The 22,871-nt window shown below is 54.7% G+C and overlaps 1 protein-coding gene across 3 annotated transcripts; it reads left to right on the forward strand.

Moving 5' to 3' along the window:
* The first annotated feature begins 660 nt into the window (after positions 1–660).
* ATP8B2 (ATPase phospholipid transporting 8B2) lies at positions 661–22,811 on the forward strand. Of its 3 annotated transcripts, none has more exons than XM_086392953.1 (28): positions 661–847; positions 3,198–3,265; positions 5,526–5,584; positions 5,954–6,067; positions 6,200–6,298; positions 6,575–6,636; positions 6,738–6,810; positions 7,094–7,164; positions 8,037–8,116; positions 9,009–9,167; positions 9,383–9,471; positions 10,881–11,077; positions 13,900–14,108; positions 14,913–14,956; positions 15,221–15,386; positions 15,553–15,741; positions 15,902–16,017; positions 16,109–16,273; positions 16,359–16,470; positions 16,608–16,713; positions 16,827–16,971; positions 17,139–17,322; positions 17,474–17,697; positions 17,972–18,055; positions 18,389–18,634; positions 18,783–18,921; positions 20,469–20,599; positions 20,794–22,811. In XM_086392953.1, the coding sequence occupies exons 2-28, from the start codon at positions 3,235–3,237 to the stop codon at positions 21,070–21,072; spliced, it is 3,573 nt and encodes a 1,190-aa protein (XP_086249079.1). In that variant the 5' UTR covers positions 661–847; positions 3,198–3,234; the 3' UTR covers positions 21,073–22,811. The 3 variants fall into 3 exon arrangements, with proteins under 3 accessions (XP_086249079.1, XP_086249080.1, XP_086249078.1); XM_086392954.1 differs by lacking the exon at positions 661–847 and adding an exon at positions 926–977; XM_086392952.1 differs by lacking the exons at positions 661–847; positions 3,198–3,265 and adding an exon at positions 3,996–4,205.
* The last annotated feature ends 60 nt before the right edge of the window (positions 22,812–22,871 follow it).

The raw sequence follows: 22,871 nt of genomic DNA on the forward strand, positions 1-22,871 counted from the left end.
TTACGCTGACTGGGGCGCCTCGCCCAGATTCAGCCACCCGGCAGATAGTAATTACGGGTGGTGGTAGGGAAACCGCCTCCACCAAGGGGGCGTGGTGGGGGGGGACGGGAAAGGGAGGGCCGCCAGAAGAAGTCAAGTGGCTGGAGACTGAGCAAGATGGAGAAACTGAGGCACGACCCCATACCTAGACATTCCGGGCTGTGTCATTCAAGGAGAGGGTGAACTACAGTAAGAAGAGATGAGCCAGGGCGAGGAGAGAAGGCGAAGGAGCAGAGGGCCCCGAGCGGAAAGAGGAGGAGTAATGGCCAGCTGGCGCGGAGGAAAATTCTCGTCGTTCAGCGCTTCCTCAACTCTCACACACCTCCCCGACGAAGAGAGGTCTCTTATAGCAGAGAAGGAGCGTTCTTCTGTTTCCCTTTTTTCAATTTAAAAATAAAAAATCTCAGAGCTATCTTGCCTCCAGACTTTTTTTTTTTTTGTACCGTGGATGGATGCATCTGGGAGAGGGTGGGGCGGGGATCGCAGCCTCGCAGTGCTGAGCATCAGCGGGGTTAAGACCCTCCCCCTGCCCCGCACAAAGATGGCGGCTCCCGCCTTCCCCCTTCCTCACCCCTCCCCAAAACCCCCTCCCGCCCCCCGCCCTCTCCCGCCACCTCCGTCACTTCCGCCCCGCCGTGGCCGAAACTGACACAAAGTAGCGGGCCGAGGCCCCGGGGGGAGAGGGGCTGCAGCTGGGGGGGGCGGGAGCCCGCGGGGAGGTGAGCCGAGCGCCCCCCGCCCCAGCCCCCGGCATGGGCAGGACGGGGCCGCCGGGGCGGGCGCCGAGCGCCGAGCGCTGAGCTCTGAGGTGAGGCGGGGGCAGCAGCCCCGGAGCGCGGGGCCGGGCGGGCAGGGGGAGATGCGGCTGCGGACTCCGGAGTGGAGTGGCCGGGGAGGACCGGGAGGGAATGGGGAGTCGGAGCTGCGGTGAGACGGAGGTGAGGGACTGGATGATTGCAGAGAAGATGGTGTTGGGTGCCTGAGAGTGGGGGAGATTTGGGAGGCCGTCCACAGGACGGGAGGGTGGGGTGCTGGCGGGGCGCGGGAGACCATCGAAGGGGCGCGGGAGTGCCGAGGAGGAGCTCAGAACCGCCCAGAGAGTTTTGGGGGTGAGGAGCGTACTCGGGGTCCTAAGGTTTGGGCGCCTGCAGAAGGGAGTTAGGGAATAGCAGGCTTTGTCTCTGTGAGGTGGAGGTCTCTGTGCGTGAGGAAACCGAGGTTCAAGGAGAGGTAGTAGCGCTGGGAGTTCGGAGCTGGGAGTGAGTCCCGGGTTCTGTCCTTGACGATGGAAAGCGGCCAGGTGTCGGTGGCAAGTGAGCTGGGGGTCCTGGATTCCCTTCCTTTCTGTTTCCCTGACCTGCCCATAAATGTTCCTTGCCAGCTTCCTCTGAAACAAGGGGTCAGGCTTCCTGGGTTTGGGCTGAAGGGGAGTAGGGGCCAGGCCTAAAGGAGGAGCCGGTTTTCCTCCACGGAGCATTGCCTTCTTCCCAGAGCTGGCTATTTTTATCGCAAATGTGGCTGCAGAGGGGGCTGGGGCAGGGTGACGGGGCAGAGCGACGTGGCTAATGGGCCTGGGTTCAGAAAACCTAGGCTGTGTGAGACTGGGAAGGAGAAGTGAGAGAGGGTCCCTGTTCCCAGGTCTCCCTCCTCCCTTTCCTTCCTATTATGGCCCCCAAGAGGGGGTGAAGTCTGGGGCCAAGCCGGCTTTCAGTCTCCCCAGGGTCTCAGAGGTAAAACAGCTTTCCTGGTTGGTGTCCAGGCTCCTGACTCCTGAGAGCCTTGCCGCTCCTTCATTAACTCTTTCTTAGGACTCAAACCCAGATCTTGGGGCTGATAGTGCCTCTGGATGAGGGCGGGGCTGGCTATGGAACTTGTGATGCCCACCCTTGCATCCTCTCTCTTAACCTCTCCCCTCATGCCCCACCTCCCATGACTCATACTGTAGACTGGGTGGAGACCCTGGCTGGGGGCCCTGTAGGAGGGCTTGGCATCTTGGAAGAGGTTTTTCTTCCTGAGCCAGTCACCCTTGGTTGCCAGAGTTGGGGAGGGTCAGAGAAGTATTACCTGATTGGGGTTCAGGAAGGGAGTCCAGCTTAGTGAACGAAGAACTGGTGTGGGTGATGGCCTTGCCCAGAGTGTGTAATTATAGAGGTTGGGCAGACAGACAATTAGTATCTCTTGGGGCTGACAGGCTGGAGGAGTGTTCCCAGGAGGCTGGAGACAGGGGAACCAAAGGGGAGGAAAGCTCTCCACCCAGACAAAGAAAGAGGAGGTGACTAGAGGGCCCAGGACCTGGCTGGCAGTTTCCTTTGGGTCAGGCTAGGATGAGGCTCTGTGACTGTGTCTTACAGGCCAGGCCTTTTACCTTTTTTAGGTGAAAGGAAGAACATGGGGAGATAGAAAGAAGCAGAAATCCATCTGATGTTCCCTGAGCTTGCAACCCAGTGCCATACTGACTAGACTGGGGTTAGGGTGGAAGAGAGAGAGATGCCTCTCCATCAGGGTTGAGAAGACCCCTTTGTTGGTCCAGAAGGGCAGACGTCCCAGACTGAGAGGAAGTGGTTTGGGGACTCTGTGTGCAGGAAGTGAAGGCCATGCCTCTACAGTGAACTCCTCTAGAGGAGGTGATAATGGAAGCCTTAGTAATGGGGAGGGGGGTAGTGGGAAGATTATAAGCTTTTTGAGAAGGGTGGTGCCTGCCCACCGTTTCCTGATGCTCTGCCAGGTGTTTCCTGGCTCATGTTCCCTCAGCCCCACCCCTTGGTGGAAATTCTGCTTTCCAGTAAACACAGGCACCCACTCTTTGCCACCAGGAGAGCACTCAGGGCATCCATGGTCCCTGGTTTGGCTACTTTTGGAGCTGTGCCCCTCCTGTCCATATCTGTCCTCCTCTCTTTGTGCCCTTCCTTTCCCTGCAAGTCTTGGTTTTTATAAAGTGTCAGTGCCCCCATGTTATCCAAGGCAGAGGCATTGGGGGAGGTGGTGGGGAAGTCCCCTCTTTTTCAGGGACCTATTTGGGGCAGTGAGAGCAGAGAGTTGGTGTGGAGTTAGTGGGGAAGGCTGGGGAGGGGCAGGATCGGAACCGGGGAGGAGTCTGAAAAGGGGGATGAAGGGTTACCCTCAGCTTCCTGACCTCACGCATTTGTCACCTTCTGCAGGGTCTCCCATGGGATTGCTGGGACCTTGCTGGGTGAGATGGCACTGTGTGCAAAAAAGCGCCCCCCAGGTAAGACAGTCAGAAGGTGGGGGTCGGGGAATCCCTGGGACCATCTGGAGTGGGTGTTTTTATGGCTCAGGGAGCACAGGGCACAGGGAGGAGGACGGACGACAGGTAATGGGTCTGAAGGAGGGTAGATTGCAGCCCCTATCCATCCTGGGGGAAGCCTTAGGAAACCATACTCTTCCCCTTGATTCTCTAAGCTGGTTTTTCCCCCAGGAGCATGCTGAGGACTCGCCCTTCACCCGCAAACACATAGACTTTTATCTCGGGGCACCTGGAGCGCCTATTCTCTGTTTTGGGGAGTCCGGGGTGCTGTGTTCCCACCGTCACCCCTCTGTCCTCACACTTCATCTCCTCCCCTCATTTTCCCAACCATCCCGGTCCTTCTTGTTTTCCTGCGGGCGGGGGCGGGGGTGGGGTGGGAGGCGGTGGGATGAAAGCGGTTGCCCTGGACAACGCTGGCAGTCCCCTCACCCGCATTGGCCGGGCGGAGGGAGGCGGGGTTCGGTGCTGGCTTTCGCCTACGCGGCGCGCTGGCAGGCGGCTGCCCCTGCAGTCGGGGGAACGGGTGGGGGCGGAGCCTGGGGCGTGCGCGCAGAGTCCCGGGCCACTCAGCGCGCGCCTGCGTCCGCGGGGGGCGACGGGGGCGGCGGCGGCGCATCTGAGCGCGCGGCGTCGCCGAGTGCGGGCGGCCGCGGGGATGGCCGGGGCTGCAGGTGGGGCGCGCGCCCGACGGCCGGGGCTCCCCTCTGAGCGGCCGCAGCTCCTGTGCCTCCCCGGGGGGCCGCCCCGTCGGAGCCGCTGAGGCCAAGGACAGACCGACAGACAGCCCGCCCTCCCCCCGCTCAAACTGGGGTCATGACGGTCCCCAAGGAGATGCCCGAGAAGTGGGCCCGGGCCGGGGCGCCCCCCTCCTGGAGCAGAAAGAAGCCCTCCTGGGGGACAGGTAACGGGAGGCAGCTACTGGCAACTCTCCTGAGCCCTTAGTCCCGACTCCCACCCTCCCATTCGCTTGTCTCCGGCCTCCCCAGCGGCCTCCCCAGCGTTCCCATATCCTCTGCAGGCCAGAGATCCTGGCTCCGAAGGGTCTGGTCTCTACGTCTTCCTTTGCATGCTCGTTGTTGACTGCGCAGGCGACTCAGCCTGACGGGTCCCCTTTGGGGAAGTTTTGGGAGTAAAGTGACCAGGCAGGGAGGGAGCATGCTGGGTAGGCAGAGGATGCTGTGGTCTGAGGTTTTGCTACTGCAGTGTGCCCTGCAGGGTGCTGGGGAGCGTGAGGGAAGGCATCCGGAATGCTGCTTTATACTTCAGGTCAGGTTTGTCATGATGTTTACTGCCTAACCAGGGTACCCCGTTTCTCAGCCTGTGGTCGTGACCACCGGAGTCGGGCTGGAGAACCCTTCTAGGACCCTTCCTAGGACACCTCTATGTTCTGGGACCTGAACTTGGTGCCTGCAGTCCCAGATCTGTGGCTGTTCAGAATAGGTGTAGTTCGTTAGTCACTTGGTTTGTGACAGATGTGTTGTTTTAGAGGAAATATGTGCAGACAGCACAAGAAAGGTTATGGTGAGAGAGCAACTGCTTCAACTACATCCCATTCTTCCCTCTTTCATCTCTGTCTCAGTCTGCATGACCCATATCCCTGACCACCCCCTCTCCTACTTGAAGACGAGCTTTGAAATAAGATGATGTCATCGTGGGCCAGTCAGAAGCCGCTGCTGGTGACATGTGACAAGCAGAGGCGTCTGTAGGGGGGACTGCACGTGGGGCTGGGATGCTGCCGCAAAGCAGTTCCAGGGCACCGTGACCCTCCGTCTTGCCACCCACCCCACCCACTGGGTTAGGAGGAGGGCGGTACCAGGGCTGGAGCTGCGGGGGTCCCGGGACAAGGAAGCTTAGTGTCTTCAGCTGCTATTCCCCTGGAGATTGCCAGGACCATTAATTTCTACAGCATTAATTAAAGGGATGGGGGTGAGAAACCGGTACCCCCAGTGGGAGGCCTTGACAGTTGTTGGTGAGGAAAGGAGAAAGGCATCCTGTCCTCTGAGTGTCACACCTGCAGAGCCCAGTGGTCAGGCTGGTGGTGAGAGGCGGACTAGAGGGAAGAATTCAGTGACACCTCAGGTGTGCCACTAAACTCCTTAAAACTACGTGCCATGGAAGGAACCAGGGGCCCTCAGTGGAAAACCCATAGAGTGGGGTGGGCCTGACAAGGTGTTGGGCCGGGCCTCAGTCTGCTCCTGACTGCAGCATCATTCTCTTGCAGAAGAAGAAAGGAGGGCGCGGGCCAATGACCGAGAATACAATGAGAAATTCCAGTATGCGGTGAGAGGCCCCAGACCACCTGTGCCCTCTTCCTGGGTCGGGAAGGAAGGACAGGTGCATCCTGTCCGTCCCGTGTGGGGGTGGAGGGCTGACTGCTGGGAGGGTGCTTGGGGGAGGGGAAGGCAGCCTCCTTGCCACTTGTCATCTGCTGCTCTGCTGAATTTTTCATACCCTGACCTGTCAGTGAAGCGGGATCCCATGAGACCGTTGACCCCGTGAGACTCTCTTCTCTCCCCCTCTTTCCCCCTCTTATACCTCCTGGCTTTTGGGGACAGAGGTTTGGAAAGTGTAGCTGGAGGGGGCAGCCTCAGTCTGGCTCTGGGTTGGCATTGGAGGGCGCCTCATGATCTTCTCTTCCCCCTGCCACAGAGTAACTGCATCAAGACCTCCAAGTACAATATTCTCACCTTCCTGCCTGTCAACCTCTTTGAGCAGTTCCAGGAAGTGGCCAATACCTACTTCCTGTTCCTTCTCATTCTGCAGGTAAGCGACCTCTGGTAAAATTAAACCCTTTGCAATTAATTCACAAAGCCGACTAAAGTCAAGGAGGAGAAAGGTCTGGGGGAGCCGAGGACAGGGCCTCAGAGGCATGTGTTCTCTGTCCTTTTTTTCCAGTTGATCCCACAGATCTCTTCCCTGTCCTGGTTCACCACCATTGTGCCTTTGGTTCTCGTCCTCACCATCACAGCTGTTAAAGATGCCACTGATGACTATGTGAGTGGCTTTCCTTCTCACACTGGTTCCCCACCCCACCCCGGCCCCGCAACACACCCTCCTCCACTTAGCAGAGTTCCTCAGCGACCTTACCATCCCTTACCTGGTCCGCTAGGTCTATGGTATCTTGGCCAAGAGTAGGGTGGGGGAGTCGGGGAGGGAGTAGACCTGGGAACAGGTGTATACATGGTGGCACCCAGCATGTTCTGCTTCCCGCTGATCAGCTAAGTCCCTTGGAGCAGGAGAAGGTGGCTTACCTTGCTTTCCTCCCTTCAGTTCCGCCACAAGAGCGATAACCAAGTGAATAACCGTCAGTCTCAGGTGCTGATCAACGGAATGTGAGTGCTTGTTGAAGACTGAGGGCCTTGGAAAGGAAAAGGGTCCCCTGGGAACTTCTCTAACTACTGACGGCCTTTGCTCTATCTTCTCCTTGCCTCAGCCTCCAGCAGGAGCAGTGGATGAATGTCTGTGTTGGTGATATTATCAAGCTAGAAAACAACCAGTTTGTGGCGGTAAGGGACCAGGTGCCCCTCTAGGCCTATGGGGCTCTCCCTTTTTTTTTTTTTGGGCAGAAAGGAATGAGTCTTTCCTGTTGACGATTGCCTCTTAAACACTCATGGGAGGAAACTTTCTTGAGTGGGAAGCGTCTGTGTCATAGTAATATGCCTCCTTTCTAGCCGTTCATGTGCTTGGGACTAAGCAGACCGAGAGTGCTTAGTGGAAGGAGGGATCATCAGAGAGTCCATCGGGGTGGAGGTCTGGGTCTTCAGCCTTCTCATTAGGTCTTCTTCCTAGGCGGATCTCCTCCTCCTTTCTAGCAGCGAGCCCCATGGGCTGTGTTACATAGAGACAGCAGAACTTGACGGGTGAGTTGCATGCTCAGCGTCTCCTCCTTCCTCCTGTGGCTAGCAGGCTTGTTTCTGAAAGTGGTCCCCAGGTCTCGAGTCTGTACCTTTTGGAACATCTCTAGGTAAGAAAGGCTTTGGGTGTGTAGAAGTGTTCATTTCAGTTCAGTCAGTTCAGTCGCTCAGTCGTGTCTGACTCTTTGTAACCCCATGAATTGCAGCACGCCAGGCCTCCCTGTCCATCACCAACTCCTGGAGTTCACTCAGACTCAAGTCCATCGAGTCGGTGATGCCATCCAGCCATCTCATCCTCTGTCATCCCCTTCTCTTCCTGCCCCCAATCCCTCCCAGCATCAGAGTCTTTTCCAATGAGTCAACTCTTCGCATGAGGTGGCCAAAGTACTAGAGTTTCAGCTTTAGCATCATTCCTTCCAAAGAAATCCCAGGGCTGATCTCCTTTAAAATGGACTGGTTGGATCTCCTTGCAGTCCAAGGGACTCTCAAGAGTCTTCTCCAACACCACAGTTCAAAAGCATCAATTCTTTGGTGCTCAGCTTTCTTCACAGTCCAGCTCTCACATCCATACATGACCACTGGAAAAACCATAGCCTTGACTAGACAGACCTTTGTTGGCAAAGTAATGTCTCTGCTTTTCAATATGCTGTCTAGGTTGGTCATAACTTTCCTTCCAAGAAGTAAGCGTTTTTTAATTTCATAGCTGCAGTCACCATCTGCAGTGATTTCGAGCCCCCAAAAATAAAGTCTGACACTGTTTCCCCATCTATGACCTACCCAGTAATGCCTGGGGGTGGTGATGCTCCATGGTCAGATGTCCCCAGGTAGAGTCTAAAGGAAAGGAAGGGAATCAGGACTCAGGGACACTCTCCTTCCAGAGAGACCAACATGAAAGTGCGGCAGGCGATTCCAGTCACCTCGGAATTGGGAGACATCAGTAAGCTTGCCAAGTTTGATGGTAAGTAGTGCTGGAGAAGCAGCTTTCAGGCAGAGGAGATGTCTTGGGTTTGGGGATCTAAATTGTGCCTTCTCTTTTTGGCTTCTTTTGGCTGTGACTATGCAGCTCCCTGGACTCTTTTGGGTGGTTGGGGAGGTGCCGAGGGGTTCAGGATTGCTGAGGGGCTATCACTTAACTTTTGAATTGATGGTCATTTCAAGAGCTCATGGCTGCTAGCTGCCTCTTGGCTATACATGTTGAGAGAAATTCAGCTTATTCTTATTTCTTATACATGCTTCTTCTAACAAAACAAACTACGTAGCATAGAAAAGAGAAAGCTCTCCTGCCCTCCAAGTCCTGCCTCCTCAGGGTTGTCAGGTTAACTGGCAGTTTAGTGTGTATTCATCCACACTTTCCTCTCTGTTTATACACACGTGAGCATAAATCAGTGGGATCATACTATACTGAAATCTTGTCAACCAGCGTGTCTATACTTCTTAAATTCATCAGACGTATCTTATCACATCTCTGTGTAAAGAAATTTATACCATTCTTTTTCATAACTATATAATGTTTCATAGAATTGAGGCTTTGTAGTTTATTCAGCTCTTCCCTGACTGTTCAGTTGTTTCAGTCTTTTGCTGTTCAAATAATGCTTCAATAGAATTCTTGCAAGCTATGCTATTATCTCTGTAGAACGAGTCCCCAAAGTGGGATTACTGGGTCCGAGGGTATGTGTGCCTTTAATAGGAATTCGTGCTGCCTCCTTCCTTCCCCAGAAAGTTGCACCAGCGGTGTGCGGATGGGCCGGCATCCTAACCCCCTCTCGCCGCAGCTGGTTTTTCTGTGCTGTTGTCTCGTGGTCAAGCTACAGACCATACCTCGAGCAGGTGTGCTCCTGTCTTCCCTTCAGGTGAAGTGATCTGCGAACCTCCCAACAACAAGCTGGACAAATTCAGCGGAACCCTCTACTGGAAGGAGAGCAAGTTCCCCCTGAGCAACCAGAACATGCTGCTGCGGGGCTGCGTGCTGCGAAACACCGAGTGGTGCTTCGGGCTGGTCATCTTTGCAGGTGAGCCTCCTCGGGCCCACAGAGAGAAGGGCGAGAGTGGTGCCTCTGCTGGCCTTCAGGAACGTGAGAAGAGACTCGAGTGGGTCCTGGAGCCAAGCCTCTCATCCAGCCAGTGTCTCTCTTCCACCCTGAGGTCCTATAGACTGGATACCTGGGCAGAAGCCTAGAGGCAGATTCGTTGTTCGGCTTTCCCAGCCCTTCCCATGCCTTTCTAGGTCCTGACACTAAGCTGATGCAGAACAGTGGCAGGACAAAATTCAAGAGAACAAGTATTGATCGCCTAATGAACACACTGGTGCTCTGGGTAAGGCTTCCCACAAACGGTTCCTGCCTCTGCCCTTCTGGTTGTCCTTGGGCGGGTCCCGTTACTCCCATCTCTCCTCCCTGGTCAGTAGTCAGTCTTCAGGTTTTAGCTTTAAAGCCACTGGCAGGTCAACCACTCAAAGGCAGTGTTTATTTCAGGCTCCTTTTGGATTTGGAAGATGTTATTTAAAAAACCTTTGGAACATGTATGAATGAACAACTTAAAGTTAAAACAAATCTTCTGTTCTCTGGATTCCAGTTATGATGGTGACCTAGTCTAGCATGTGACTTTCTGTTTGCTTTTGCCAGGGACAAGGCGGCCTTCATGGGGATGGAGAGGGAATTAAAAGAAAAATTTCCATTTGGATGATGGAGAACAGGGTCTTTTCCCCTGACTTCCAGGAGCAAAGGATCCCAAGGGAAAAGTTTCTGTTTTAGTTGTTGGCAGTTCCTGAATCCTTCTCTTGTTTTGCTAGAAACCTGAGCTCCTTGTCGAGCTCCACTCCCCTTCTTGCGCCCCCACTGCCTGCTGCCTGCCCCCCACGTGCCAGCTTGCGAAGGCTGGGCCCAGCCTCCTGTGAGACAGTTTCCTCCCGGCCTTAAAGGGTTTGGAAGTTAAGTCTTGGCCTCTATCAGGCCAAGACTCTTACCGCCCTCTGGTGGTCCTTGGGTATCAGGATGGTTTCTGCTTTGCTTCAAAGCATCTGGAGTGGAGGCAGCTTGGAAGATAGATATCTGAAATCATGCAGTGGTCTCAATTTTTTTCTTTCAAAAGCTTTCTTATGATTCTTCTTCAGGCTTTGCAGGGTTTTTGACTATTAAGTCTGAATTTATGAAGACACAATTTGTGTCCCCGGTTAAAATTTTTTTTTGTTTGGGAAATCCCTGGTGATCCAGTGGTCAGGACTCCACAGTTCCACTGCAGGGGGCAGGAAACTAAGGTCCCATGTGCCGCGTGGTATGGCCAAAAAAATTTTTTTTTGATTTTTGGCAATCTGTATGAGGTAATGAACATTTCAGAAACATGGTATTTTTGTGGGCTTGTAGAGACTTAGCTCTGGTAAATGGGTGATTTCCAGTAGGCTTCTTTGGTATGTTGAAAGTAACTTACCTCGACCCTTACCATGTTTGAAGTCTCCTGAGGGTTCTAGAATATCAGAATGGAAACTACATAACCCTTTCAGCTTCCTCAGAACACAGTTGAGAAAAGCATTGCAAGAGAAGGCCACGTGCCCGTTGATCACCAGTTTTGGGTGCTTCCCACTAGAGCATGTGCCCATTTTAAAGATACCTGAGCCTTTGAGGGCTCTGGGTACCGATGGTAACCTTCAGGGATTCACTTGGTTTTGAGGACTTCCTAAGGGCTTCCTTGGTTTTGCAGCTTAGCCTCTGCTTTTCATTCCTCTGCAGATTTTTGGATTCTTGGTCTGCATGGGGGTGATCCTGGCCATTGGCAATGCCATCTGGGAACATGAGGTGGGGACACGCTTCCAGGTCTACCTGCCCTGGGATGAGGCGGTGGACAGTGCCTTCTTCTCTGGCTTCCTCTCCTTCTGGTCCTACATCATCATCCTCAACACCGTCGTGCCCATATCGCTCTATGTCAGGTATGCTGTCTCTCTGCCCTGGGGTCTCTCCAGGGAGCACAGGTGGTCCCTTGGCAGACTTCTGTCTTCTGTGAAGGTGAAATCCTCGAGAGGGAACTTGGGGTCCTCTCCTTCCTGTGCTGTGAACATTTTATGTTATCTGTGTATCTTCATGGGCAAAGCAGACTTCCCTGCAGTTTCTTGGCACTTTGGATTGTATTAGAACAAAAATCATGTTGATTTGTATAGCACATACTTATCGCATGCTGACTGTGCAAAGAAGCAGGCTAGGTGCGGTGGCACAAAGATGTATTAGGAATGGGTTTCCTTCCCTCCAGGAGCTTCAGTCTAGTGGAGGGAGCTAAATGTGATTACATTATGAAACAAAATGGGAACTAGTGCTGTTAAGAGTCATCCTGCCTTCAGTGTTACGCTTACGTGTGAAGCAAGGGGACACAGTTGATACATAACATAGCCTCTGCCTTCAAAAGCAGCAGACTGGTGCAGGAGGAGAGGTGCAGACAGTGTAAGACACCACTGCATCCCAGTGAGATACCCCAGAGGCCCAGAGTGCCATGAAGACGGGAAGCACATCACTCCCCGTGCAGTTAATCAGGGAGGACACCTCTGAAGGGGTGGCCGCTGAACGGGACTTTGAGTGGTGGCGGGGAGGGGTGAGGGGAGCCTGGAGGAGAGGGCTGCACACAAAGGCACGGAGATAGGGACCTCGGAGTGGTTGGTCCTGGGGCGGTTCTGCAGGAGCATGGACCCTGAGTGGGGGCCTATGAGACAGAGAGCTGGGAACATAAGCATGTTCCCTGTTGTGAAGGATCTTGAATCTTTGCCAGTGGACATTCACTCAGTAAACCATTAAAAGATTCTTTAAAAAAAAAAAATCTAAAGGATGCTTTAGGAAATGTTGGCTGGCAGTGGCATGTGGCATAGATAGGAATAAGAGGACGTCGAGGGTTTTTTTGGGAAAGAAACTGTTAACAGGGAGTAAAGAGAGGAAGGGGGAGTGCTGGAGGAAGAAAGAATGGCAAGAAGAGAGGTGAGCTCTTTGTATGCCTTGCGCTTGAGACAGAGAACCTGTGCCTTTTTTAAATTTATCAAATTGTAGACTTTATTGTTGATTTTTTGGCTGTGCGGCTTGTGGCATCTTAGTTCCCCGTCCGGGGATCAAACCCCGGCCCTCAACGGTGAAAGCTCAGAGTCCTAACCACTGCAGCGCCAGGATTCCCAACCCGTGACGTTGTTGAGGACATCAGAGGGATGCTCAGAACTCTTCCCTTATGGTTTCTCTTGTTCACACAGATTCCCCAGATAGTCTCCTTGGACCTTCCACTCACACCTGAGTCCTAGTGCTGCTGACAGTGGGCAGGAGATAAGGAATCTCTGTGCTGAGGGTGGACAGTGGGGTTTCGGTGAAGCATTAGGAGGAGACTCGGAAGGCTTGGGGTTTAGTCCTGCCCCCTCAGTAGCCACCTGACCTCAGGCAAATCCACAGTCACTTAGGGCCTCGGTTTTCTCACGTAAAATGGGACAAGTTCCGTCCTCTTCATAGGAACATCTTGGTATAATATATTGGAAAATACATTTTAAAAATTAAAATATAATTTCATTTTTACTGGGACTTCCCGGGTAGTCCAGTGGTTAAGACCCAGTGCTTCCAGTCCAGGGGGCACAGGTTTGATCTCTGGTCGGTTGGGAAAACTAAGATCCTACATGCTGAGTGACACGGTCAAAAAACTATTAAAATTTTAATTACTGTACAAATGTCGGGTGGTAGCATGTCCATCATTATCCGCGACTCTGGTTCTTTGTTGCTATTTAAATCCTTTCTTGTTTCCAATCTGAATTTTTTTTCCATCTTTGGACTTTGCTGTCTGTGTTTTGTATTCAAGTTCACATGAAGCCCATGGTAGCTGCCTGAGAAAGTTTCTAAGTCTCCTCAGGTTACAGTGTGTGTATTTGGGGAGGAGGGCAGGGAGGGACGCTTGATCAGCTGAGTGGGGCACAGGCCACGAAGGCATTTCCAGCCGGCTCAGTTTTGGCCTGGTAAGGGGATCCTGACAGCAGCCCCAGTAAGGTGGGAAGCAGGGTTCCAGATATGGCCCCATTGCTTGGCTGGCAGGACCCAGACATGGGGCCGTTTCTGAGATGCTGACAGTCCAGACCGCGAAGGCATTGCCTTGTAAAGAGGATGACGTGAACCGACCTTAGGAGAGCCCCGCGCTGGTGTAGACTGGGGTTGTTCCCCGGACCCTTGAGGCCCCATCCCCTCCTGGAGTCAGCATCTCAGTCTGCCCCGTGTGCTCGCTGAGCGCCCCGAGTCGGCTTGTGCAGCCCAGAGCCGGACAGCTTGGGCTCGGGCAGTGAGGCGGGGCTCCAGGGCTGCCTCGGTTTCCTCTCCCTGCAGGGCGTGTGTGATGCTGTGGCCCGCGCCGCACCCTCATTATTTCTCTCTTTTTTTTTTCTCCTTCTTCCCTCTTGCACTTTCTCTTGTTTTCTCTGCATGGTTTCTGTATTATTAGCCCAGAGGTAAGAACTGGTCGAGTGCCTTGTCCTCAGTCCCTCCTCCTCTGCCTGTGCCGTCTGTCCCGCCTGCCCAGGCCCTTTGCACCTTTTTGTCTGGAGGGCATCGGAGGGTCGGGGTCGGGGACCCCCTTTGCCAGCCGGATGTGGCAGGCTCCACCTTCAGGCTCTCCTTGCCGCTCTCCCCCGCCCAGGTGTCCGCCCCGCTCGTTCTCGTCTCTCCCCAGGTGGAGGGCCTGCAGCGAAGGCCCGTGGGGTGGGGCCCTGCTCCCCTCCCGCCCTCAGCCTCACCTCCTGTCCCTGTGCAGTGTGGAGGTCATCCGCCTGGGCCACAGCTACTTCATCAACTGGGACAAGAAGATGTTCTGCACGAAGAAGCGGACGCCCGCCGAGGCCCGTACCACCACCCTGAACGAGGAGCTGGGCCAGGTGGAGTACATCTTCTCCGACAAGACGGGCACCCTCACCCAGAACATCATGGTCTTCAACAAGTGCTCCATCAACGGCCGCAGCTACGGTATGGCCATGCCACCGGGGACGAGGGCTGGAAGGACCGTGCTGCCGGGGCTCCCACACTGGTCTCGACATCTGGGCTTTACATCTTTCCTGCTGGGGTCTGTGGGGCCTTGAGAGGGTCTGCTCTGCATCCAGATCACGAGGCAGATCCTGACAGTGCTCCCCCCTCTCCTCTGCTGGTGCCTGCACCGCCTCTCAGCTCCAGGCAGTGGGGCCGCTCCTTGGCTGTTTGAACAGAAGCCCAGGACGCTGACTGCTGGGCACCCGGGCCAGGTGGGACCTTGTCAGGCCTGGCGGAGTGCTAGCCTCTCCCCATGTTGCTGCCCAGGGCCCCTGTGAGTCTCTGGAATGTGACTGTGGCCTTCCCAGTGTGGCCCCAATGCAGTGGCCTAGTGGCTGAGCTGCTGGGATGGCTTGGGGACAGGGTGCGTGGGGTCTTTTAGGCCAAGTGAGCCCCTCTCCTAACTGCTTTCCATACTAACCCAGGCTTGGAAGCCAGCGTGTGAGGCTTTGTCTGTTGTGGAGGCCTAAGAGCCCGGGGGCATGGGTGTGGCATTGGAGCTGCCCTCTGGGGAGAGCCGGAAGGGGGATGGGGATGGGGAGCCGAGAGTGTCATGGCTTTTGAGTCCTGGCATTCTGAGGACCCAGGGTGCCTGTGCCTCCTGTCTTTCTGTCAGCCGTGTTGAAGCTGGGTGACGTTCACTCAGCCACAAGGGTTGCGGGCCCCAGGTGCCCGCGGGTTCTGTGCTGGCGGCTCCTCCCCCTGCTCTGACAGTGCTCCTCCCTCTGTCCTGGCTGTGTGTAGGTGACGTGTTCGATGTCCTGGGACACAAAGCTGAATTGGGAGAGGTAAGGTCCAGCCTCCATACTGGTTCTCGGTGCTAGTTAAACGCAGGGTGCCTGGCCAGGCTTGGCATAGTCAGGGGGGACGTGTTGTCTGGCTAGGGTATGGAAGCTGCTCGGAGGAAATGGGTGTGGTAAGGAAGACTTGGTGGCATAGGTGGGAATCTTGAGGTTAGCAGCAGACAGGATGCTGGTGGGGACCGCCCCGCCTCTCCCCAGGAAGCAGCCTGGGGACCCAGCCTTTCCTGATCGTCCTCTTACCTGCTCCAGAGGCCTGAGCCCGTCGACTTCTCCTTTAATCCTCTGGCTGACAAGAAGTTCTTATTTTGGGACCCCACTCTCTTGGAGGCTGTCAAGATGGGGGACCCCCACACCCATGAGTTCTTCCGCCTCCTCTCCCTGTGTCACACCGTCATGTCAGAAGAGAAGAGCGAAGGTGAGCCAAGGTGCTGGCCTGCACTTCCCCTACCCGACTTGGACTCTCAGGCTTGAGCTGTGCTCTGCCTGTGGCCTGGCCACCTGGGGTTTCCTGGGCAGGAACATGGAACTGGTGGCTGAGAGTGGGGCCACTGACACCACGTGTGTCCCTCCTCCGCGCCCAGGGGAGCTCTACTACAAAGCCCAGTCACCGGATGAGGGGGCCTTGGTCACTGCAGCCAGGAACTTTGGTTTCGTATTCCGCTCTCGTACCCCCAAAACCATCACTGTCCACGAGATGGGCACTGCCATCACCTACCAGCTGCTGGCCATCCTGGACTTCAACAACATCCGTAAACGGATGTCGGTCATAGGTGAGGCCAGGATCGGGCTGCCGGGGGCATTCGGGGGCAGCATGCAGGCCTGGGATGGATGAGGTATACTGGGTGACCTTGGTGTGTTGCAATTCAGAGGCTTTACCTATCTGAATATCCCATTTTTTCCTGGGACATTTTCCCCCTGTCCCACTGACAGTACGGAATCCAGAGGGGAAGATAAGACTATACTGCAAAGGGGCTGACACCATCTTGCTGGACAGACTCCACCATTCTACCCAAGAGCTGCTCAACACCACCACTGACCATCTGAATGTAGGCATGGGGAAGGGGACCCTGTGGTTCTGCTGCTCTCAGTGTGGTGAGGGGACTGGGGGCCGACTCTCGTGACTTCTTCCTCCTTCAGGAGTATGCGGGCGAAGGGCTGAGAACCCTGGTCCTGGCCTACAAGGATCTGGATGAAGAATACTACGAGGAGTGGGCTGGGAGACGGCTCCAAGCCAGCCTGGCCCAGGACAGCCGGGACGACCGGCTGGCCAGCGTCTACGAGGAGGTCGAGAGCGACATGATGGTATGGTCTGCAGAGTGGCCCTAGGGTGGGTGAGGAGGACCTGGGCCTGGACTCTTGTGCTAGGAATGCTTGTGGTTATTTTCAGCTGCTTGGTGCCACAGCCATTGAGGACAAGCTTCAGCAAGGGGTTCCGGAGACCATTGCCCTCCTGACGCTGGCCAACATCAAGATCTGGGTGCTGACTGGAGACAAGCAAGGTGAGAGGCCTGTAGGGCAGAGGAGACTGCATCTGGATACAGCACCGTGGGGTCCTGGCAAGCCTAGAACGCTGGGCTGGCAAGTGCACTGGCTTTGTCAGGGGCCCGTCCAGAGCACCTGCACTTTCTCTCGGTAGAGACGGCCGTGAACATTGGCTATTCCTGCAAGATGCTGACGGACGACATGACAGAGGTGTTCATAGTCACTGGCCACACGGTTCTGGAAGTGCGAGAGGAGCTCAGGTAAACAGACCTAGATGCTCTGCACCATACCTGGGAGTCACGCACAGGTTTGCTGATTGGGCCTGAATCCTACTCCTCTCCTGGCCAACCGTGGTCTCGTTTCCCCTTCACAGGAAAGCCCGGGAGAAGATGATGGATTCATCCCGTGCTGTGGGCAATGGCTTCACCTACCAGGAGAAACTTTCTTCTTCCAGGCTCACTTCTGTCCTGGAAGCTGTGGCTGGGGAGTATGCCCTGGTTATCAACGGGCACAGCCTGGTGAGTGTCGCCACCCTTAGCTTGGGCAGGATCTTTTCAGAGAGCAGCTATTATATCTCATCTTGTTCCCATTCCCTGGCCTCGACTGGGGCTGTGGTCTTAAAGGAGTTGATCCCCAGGTCTCTCCTGGAGCACATGGAGTTCGCTCAGTGCTATCTGTATTCCAGGCCCACGCGTTAGAGGCAGACATGGAGTTGGAGTTTCTGGAGACCGCCTGTGCCTGCAAAGCTGTCATCTGCTGCCGGGTGACTCCCTTGCAGAAGGCACAGGTGGTGGAACTGGTTAAGAAGTACAAGAAGGCTGTGACCCTGGCCATCGGGGATGGAGCCAATGACGTCAGCATGATCAAAAGTGAGTGTGGGCTGTGCAGGTGTGGCGGCTGGGCTCTCGGGCAGGGGGAGAGACCCAGGGAGGAGTGATGACGGAAGGGGCGGACCAGAACATGGTGGGAATCTGACGTGTGTGGCCGTCTTCATCTTCCTGTCGTCTCTTGTGTCTGCAGCGGCTCACATTGGCGTGGGCATCAGCGGGCAGGAAGGGATCCAGGCGGTGCTGGCCTCCGACTACTCCTTCTCCCAGTTCAAGTTCCTGCAGCGCCTTCTGCTGGTGCACGGACGCTGGTCTTACCTGCGCATGTGCAAGTTCCTCTGCTATTTCTTCTATAAGAACTTTGCTTTCACCATGGTCCACTTCTGGTTTGGCTTCTTCTGCGGCTTCTCAGCCCAGGTAACGAGTTCCCCAGTCCCATGGCATGCCTGTCCTTAAGCTCCTTAAGGACGGAGATTGTGTCTGTCCTGTTCATTGCTTGGTCCCCTTAGGATCTAGCTGTTGTCTGGTGCATGCATTTAAAAAAAAAAAGACTTGTTGAAGGAGTGGAGAGCAAGTTCCAGAAAATTCCTCAGGCCTCCACCTGTGCCACGTTGGCTGTCTTCCTCCACCTGATTTGTAGTGAAGAGAGACTGTGTGTTCAACCTTTTCTTGCTCCCTGTTCTCTTTCCAGACAGTCTATGACCAGTATTTCATCACCCTTTATAATATCGTGTATACCTCCCTCCCAGTCCTGGCTATGGGCGTCTTCGATCAGGTATGGAGAAGTTGGGTGACCGAGTGGGTTGGGAAGAGGGGCATTGCTGGGAGGGAGTCACCCAATAGTGGTGGGCATGTGGCACTGTGCCCACTGCCTGTGGTCCCTGGGAAGGCAGTTCCGTGAGCTGGGCAGCTGATTGGGCCTCCCTCTCAGCCACTGCTGACCTTAACTTCCTTGGGTTGCTGAACAAAGATGGACTTGGGGCAGTTGGCTTGAGGTTGAGTTTAGCTGCCAAAGAATTTAGAAAAAGGCAGGGACAAAGTCTGCCCTTGTTCCCCCCTGAGTTGGGCAGCTTCTGAGCCTCCTGTGCCTCTGGCCCTCTGCACACAGGATGTCCCAGAGCAGCGGAGCATGGAGTACCCTAAGTTATACGAGCCAGGCCAGCTGAATCTCCTCTTCAACAAGCGGGAGTTCTTTATCTGCATCGCCCAGGGCATCTACACGTCCGTGCTCATGTTCTTCATCCCCTATGGGGTGTTTGCTGAAGCCACCCGGGATGATGGCACCCAGCTGGCTGACTACCAGTCCTTTGCGGTCACCGTGGCCACTTCGCTGGTCATCGTGGTCAGTGTACAGGTAGGAGGTGGTCCGGGAACTGCCCCCACTCCCAGAAAGAGTGAGCCTCCTGTCCCTGGGGTGCCCTGGACGCTACAGTTCTGTTCCTGGGAGGGGGATAGGGTTTGGGGGGGATGCTCCTTCTGCCTGTAACGACTGCTTTTTGCAGATTGGACTGGATACTGGCTACTGGACAGCCATCAACCACTTCTTCATCTGGGGCAGCCTGGCAGTTTACTTTGCCATCCTCTTTGCCATGCACAGCAATGGGCTCTTCGACATGTTTCCAAACCAATTCCGGTTTGTGGGTGAGTCCCTCTGGCTTTCCCTTGAGTCAGTGAAGACTGACAGTCGTTCTGGGACTAACAGGGAAGGTAGGCATTTATTCACACTCCTTATGTGCCACGTATTCTGGATGCTGCCACGGGGCTCTCGGTGTGGCAGAGACCCGAGCCCAGAGATCTGGTCAGAGATCTGACCCAGCCCCTGGCCTCTCTGGGAAGGACGGGTACAAGAAGAGGAACAGGGATACAGAAATCTTATTTGAGTGGCATAGGGGCTGGAGGAGTAGAGGAAATGAGGTTGGAAGGTAGGGCTGAGGCAGAGGGTTAGGAATGAAAATCAGTCCAGATCTCTTATAGGTCAAGGCTAAGAACTTAGGGGGTTTTTTTACTTGTAATTTTTCTTTATTTTTGGTTGTGCTGGGTCTTCGTTGCTGCTCGTGGGTTTTCTCTAGTTTAGAGAGTGGAGGCTACTCTCCAGTTGCAGTGCACCAGCTTCTCATTGTGGTGGCTCCTCTTGTTGCAGAGCACAGGCTCAGTAGTTGGGGCACACGGGCTTAGTCGCTCCGAGGCATGTGGGATCTTCCTGGATCGGGGATCAAACCCATAGCTCCTGCTTTGGCAGGCAGATTCTTTACCACTGAGCCACCAGGGAAGCCCAAAACTTTGGATTTTAGAGGGTTTTGAGCAGGGAAATGTCATAAACTGATTTATGTTTTTAAAGGCTCACTCTTACTGTTTTGTGGATGATAAAAGGTAGAGCACAGAGACTTCCCTGGTGGTCCAGTGGCTAAGACTCAGCTCCCAACGTGGGGGGCTCGGGTTCTATCCCTAATCAGGAACTAGATGCCGCACGCCCCAACTAAGATTCGGCACAGCCAAATAAACTAAAAAAAGAGGACAAAGGTGGAAACCTGGGGAGACTAGCTAGGAGGCTGTAGCAGTAATGTAGCAGGTGAGAATGGTGGTGGCTTGGAGTAGAGTGAAAGTGGTGGAATCCCGTAGGTATTTTGGAAATGGAGCTGACAGATTGGATGGGGGCCTGAGATGGTGGGGGTAGGAACCAGGTGGACTTCAGAGCTTTTACTTGGAGCAGCTTAGTGGCTGGTAGTGTCTCCTGAGCCAGGGAAGATGTGGAGCAAATTGGGAACAGAGGAAACAGTAGTTCACTTTCAGCTGTGTGAAACAGATGAACAGAGATGTCAGGTTAAGGCAGTTTTAAAAAAAAACAGGTCTGGGGACATCCCTGATGGTCCAGTGGTTAAGACTCCAAACTTCCACTGCAGGGGGTATGGATTCCATCCCTGGTTGGGGGACTAAGATCCTGTATGCTGTGCAGCACAGCCAGAAAAACCCCACAAAAACAAAAGCAGATCTGAAGTCATTTGGGGAGAGTTTAGAGCTGAAATCCAATTTGGAGATAAATATTTAGGGAGCAGAAAGAGAGGCCAGAGATGACTTAAGTTTTGAGACTGGGAAAATGGGGCTGCCAAAAAAAAGAAATGGGGCGCTCTAAGGGGCTGCCCTTATGGCTGCTCTGTGACTCCTGAAGCCCCCGGCTCCTCTTTTCCCAGGTAATGCCCAGAACACCCTGGCCCAGCCGACTGTGTGGCTGACCATCGTGCTCACCACGGTCGTCTGCATCATGCCTGTGGTCGCCTTTCGGTTTCTCAGGCTGAACCTGAAGCCGGATCTCTCGGACACGGTGAGAGGCCGGGCTGCCTGCTTTGGGGATCGGAGATGGTGCATGCGAACACTGCTGCGGTTTCCATTAAGTGTGTGGGTGGTGGTCCCCGTGCCTGCCCAGTCCCCGGTGCTCTGGGTCCCTTCTCCGAGGTAGTGTCTGATGCTCGCGCGCTGACAAAGGCTCCTTCCCTCATGCTGCCCTGCTCCTGCCAGGTCCGCTACACCCAGCTGGTGAGGAAGAAGCAGAAGGCCCAACACCGCTGCATGAGGCGGGTGGGCCGCACGGGGTCCCGGCGCTCTGGCTACGCCTTCTCCCACCAGGAGGGCTTCGGGGAGCTCATCATGTCTGGCAAGAACATGCGGCTCAGCTCCCTGGCGCTCTCCAGCTTCACCACGCGTTCCAGCTCCAGCTGGATCGAGAGCCTGCGCAGGAAGAAGAGTGACAGTGCCAGCAGCCCCAGTGGAGGGGCCGACAAGCCCCTCAAGGGCTGAGGGCCGGAGAGCGGGCGCTCCGCGCCGGTGGTCAGTCAGCTCAAGTGGGGCTGGCCCGCCGCCGAGAGGACGGCGTCTGTCTCAGAGCTGCGGGTCCTCATCCCTTGCCTAGGTCCTCATCCCTTCTCTCCTGGTAGACTCTGTCCTGCTGGTCCTGCTAGGAGCATCCCCAGCCCAGGGCCCTCCGAGCAGCAGGGAGGGTGGAGGGCGCGGGCCCCAAGGGCAGGGTGGGACTGGGGCACTGGCCAGCAGCCCCCAGTGGGGGCTCAGATGTGGACCCAAAAGCAGTAGAAAAACTGTCAGAGATTTTGTGTCCCTGCCCTGCCTGGGAGCCCACAGGGAGACTGTAATCTCTGTATTTTTTTACTCCCGCTCCCCAGAGGGGCCCCAGAGCCCCTGTTCCTAAATTACACAAGAATGTATCATGCCGGGAAGCCAGAGACCTGCTGGGGCCCTGGGCCCCTCACAGTGTGTGTGTCTCTCCTTGATTTGTGTCTGTGTCCAGTTTGGTTCTGTCTTTTTTTTTTGGCAAGTGGAGGCGGCCTTTATGTGACTTTTATGTTGTGTTGGTGTCTTAACTCTCCGGGGGAAGGGGAGGCCGGCACACCCGGTGCACTGGCCTGGCCGGGAGGGGAGCGGTTTGGGAGGAGCCCTCCAGCAGCTGGTGCCCTTGCGGGACCGAGAGGCTGACCCGGGAGGGAGCTGCCCATCAGCCAGAGGCTGTTGGGAGGATATACAGGGGGCGTTGGGTCCTGTCTCCTTCCTCACCTTGAGAGCGAAGCGCTGCCCCCTCCCCGCCTCCCCCCGCCCCACACAACTAACTCCTGGATTCCGTAAGTCCTGCTGGTACCGGACTGGAGCCTGGGAGAACGGCCCCGTCCTTCTCAGTGACCGAAAGCTGGGTGTGATAAGTAGTCCTGAAAACGTTTTCTTTAATGTCAAATTTAGACCCACATTCACGGGCAGAGTCCATTCTGACTGTCCTCCCTCCCCGTGGGTGTCTCCAGCACCTGAGGCGCCTGGAACCGGAAGCTGAGCCCCGCGAGCTGAGGCTGCAGGGAAGCCAAGCTCTGCTGTTCCTGGCAATAGGGGTCCCACCCGCTCCAGGCCCGGCTTCTGGCAGGGGGTGCTCAGTGACGGCGGAGCCGAGGCTTGTCAGTCTTTCCTCTCCGTGATCCACACCTAGGAAGCTCTTTCCCAAGTTAGGTGTTGCCCAAGTTAGTTGCCACCAAATCAGCCTTGGGCAGAACTTTTTCCATGTCTTCGGTAGTGGAGGGGGTTACTCAGGAATGGTGTGGAGCTGGGAGTGAGGCATGTGGTCGTCCCATGGGAATTGGAGGTATTCCGGTGAGGCGGGTGGGGTGGGCAGGGGCTGGGGGTGGGGAAAGCTTGACAGGGAAATTCCTTTTGGCCACACGGTTTACAAATTCAACATCATGTCTGTGTGTCTCTCAAGGTGAGAGTCTGATTTTTATACCAAAGAGGAAATGATTTTTTTTCATATTTGGTTTGTCTATATTATATAAATATAAATATATATATATATATATACAGTTATATATATTATTTTTTTGGTTCTCTCTCGTTTTTTAGGGAGGGAGGAAAGTACCAAGTTGCATTGAGCTGTAATTAAGGAACATTCTGTATAATTTATGACACATTTCTATACTTGCAAAAATTATATCATTTTATGGATATAAGAGAAAAATGCCTTTTTATAAAATTGTGATTTCTGAAAAGTGTGTGATTTGTCTCTTTTCTGATGCTTTACTGATGCTTTTCTGATGCTTTTAAGATTG

This window comes from Bos grunniens, chromosome 3 (assembly GCF_055505025.1).
Source record: "Bos grunniens cultivar Pamir isolate PY7600 chromosome 3, Bosgru_T2T1.0, whole genome shotgun sequence".
In the NCBI taxonomy this organism is placed as follows: domain Eukaryota; kingdom Metazoa; phylum Chordata; class Mammalia; order Artiodactyla; family Bovidae; genus Bos; species Bos grunniens.

What these genes read in the sequence shown, in the direction of transcription:
- ATP8B2 (XM_086392952.1), top strand. Translation starts at nt 4,118, where the DNA reads ATGACGGTCCCCAAGGAGATGCCCGAGAAGTGGGCCCGGGCCGGGGCG. An exon ending in AGGTCGAGAGCGACATGATG is followed by an intron (nt 16,274 to 16,358) that starts GTATGGTCTGCA and finishes GGTTATTTTCAG; the next exon opens with CTGCTTGGTGCCACAGCCAT. An exon ending in CTATGGGCGTCTTCGATCAG is followed by an intron (nt 18,056 to 18,388) that starts GTATGGAGAAGT and finishes CTCTGCACACAG; the next exon opens with GATGTCCCAGAGCAGCGGAG.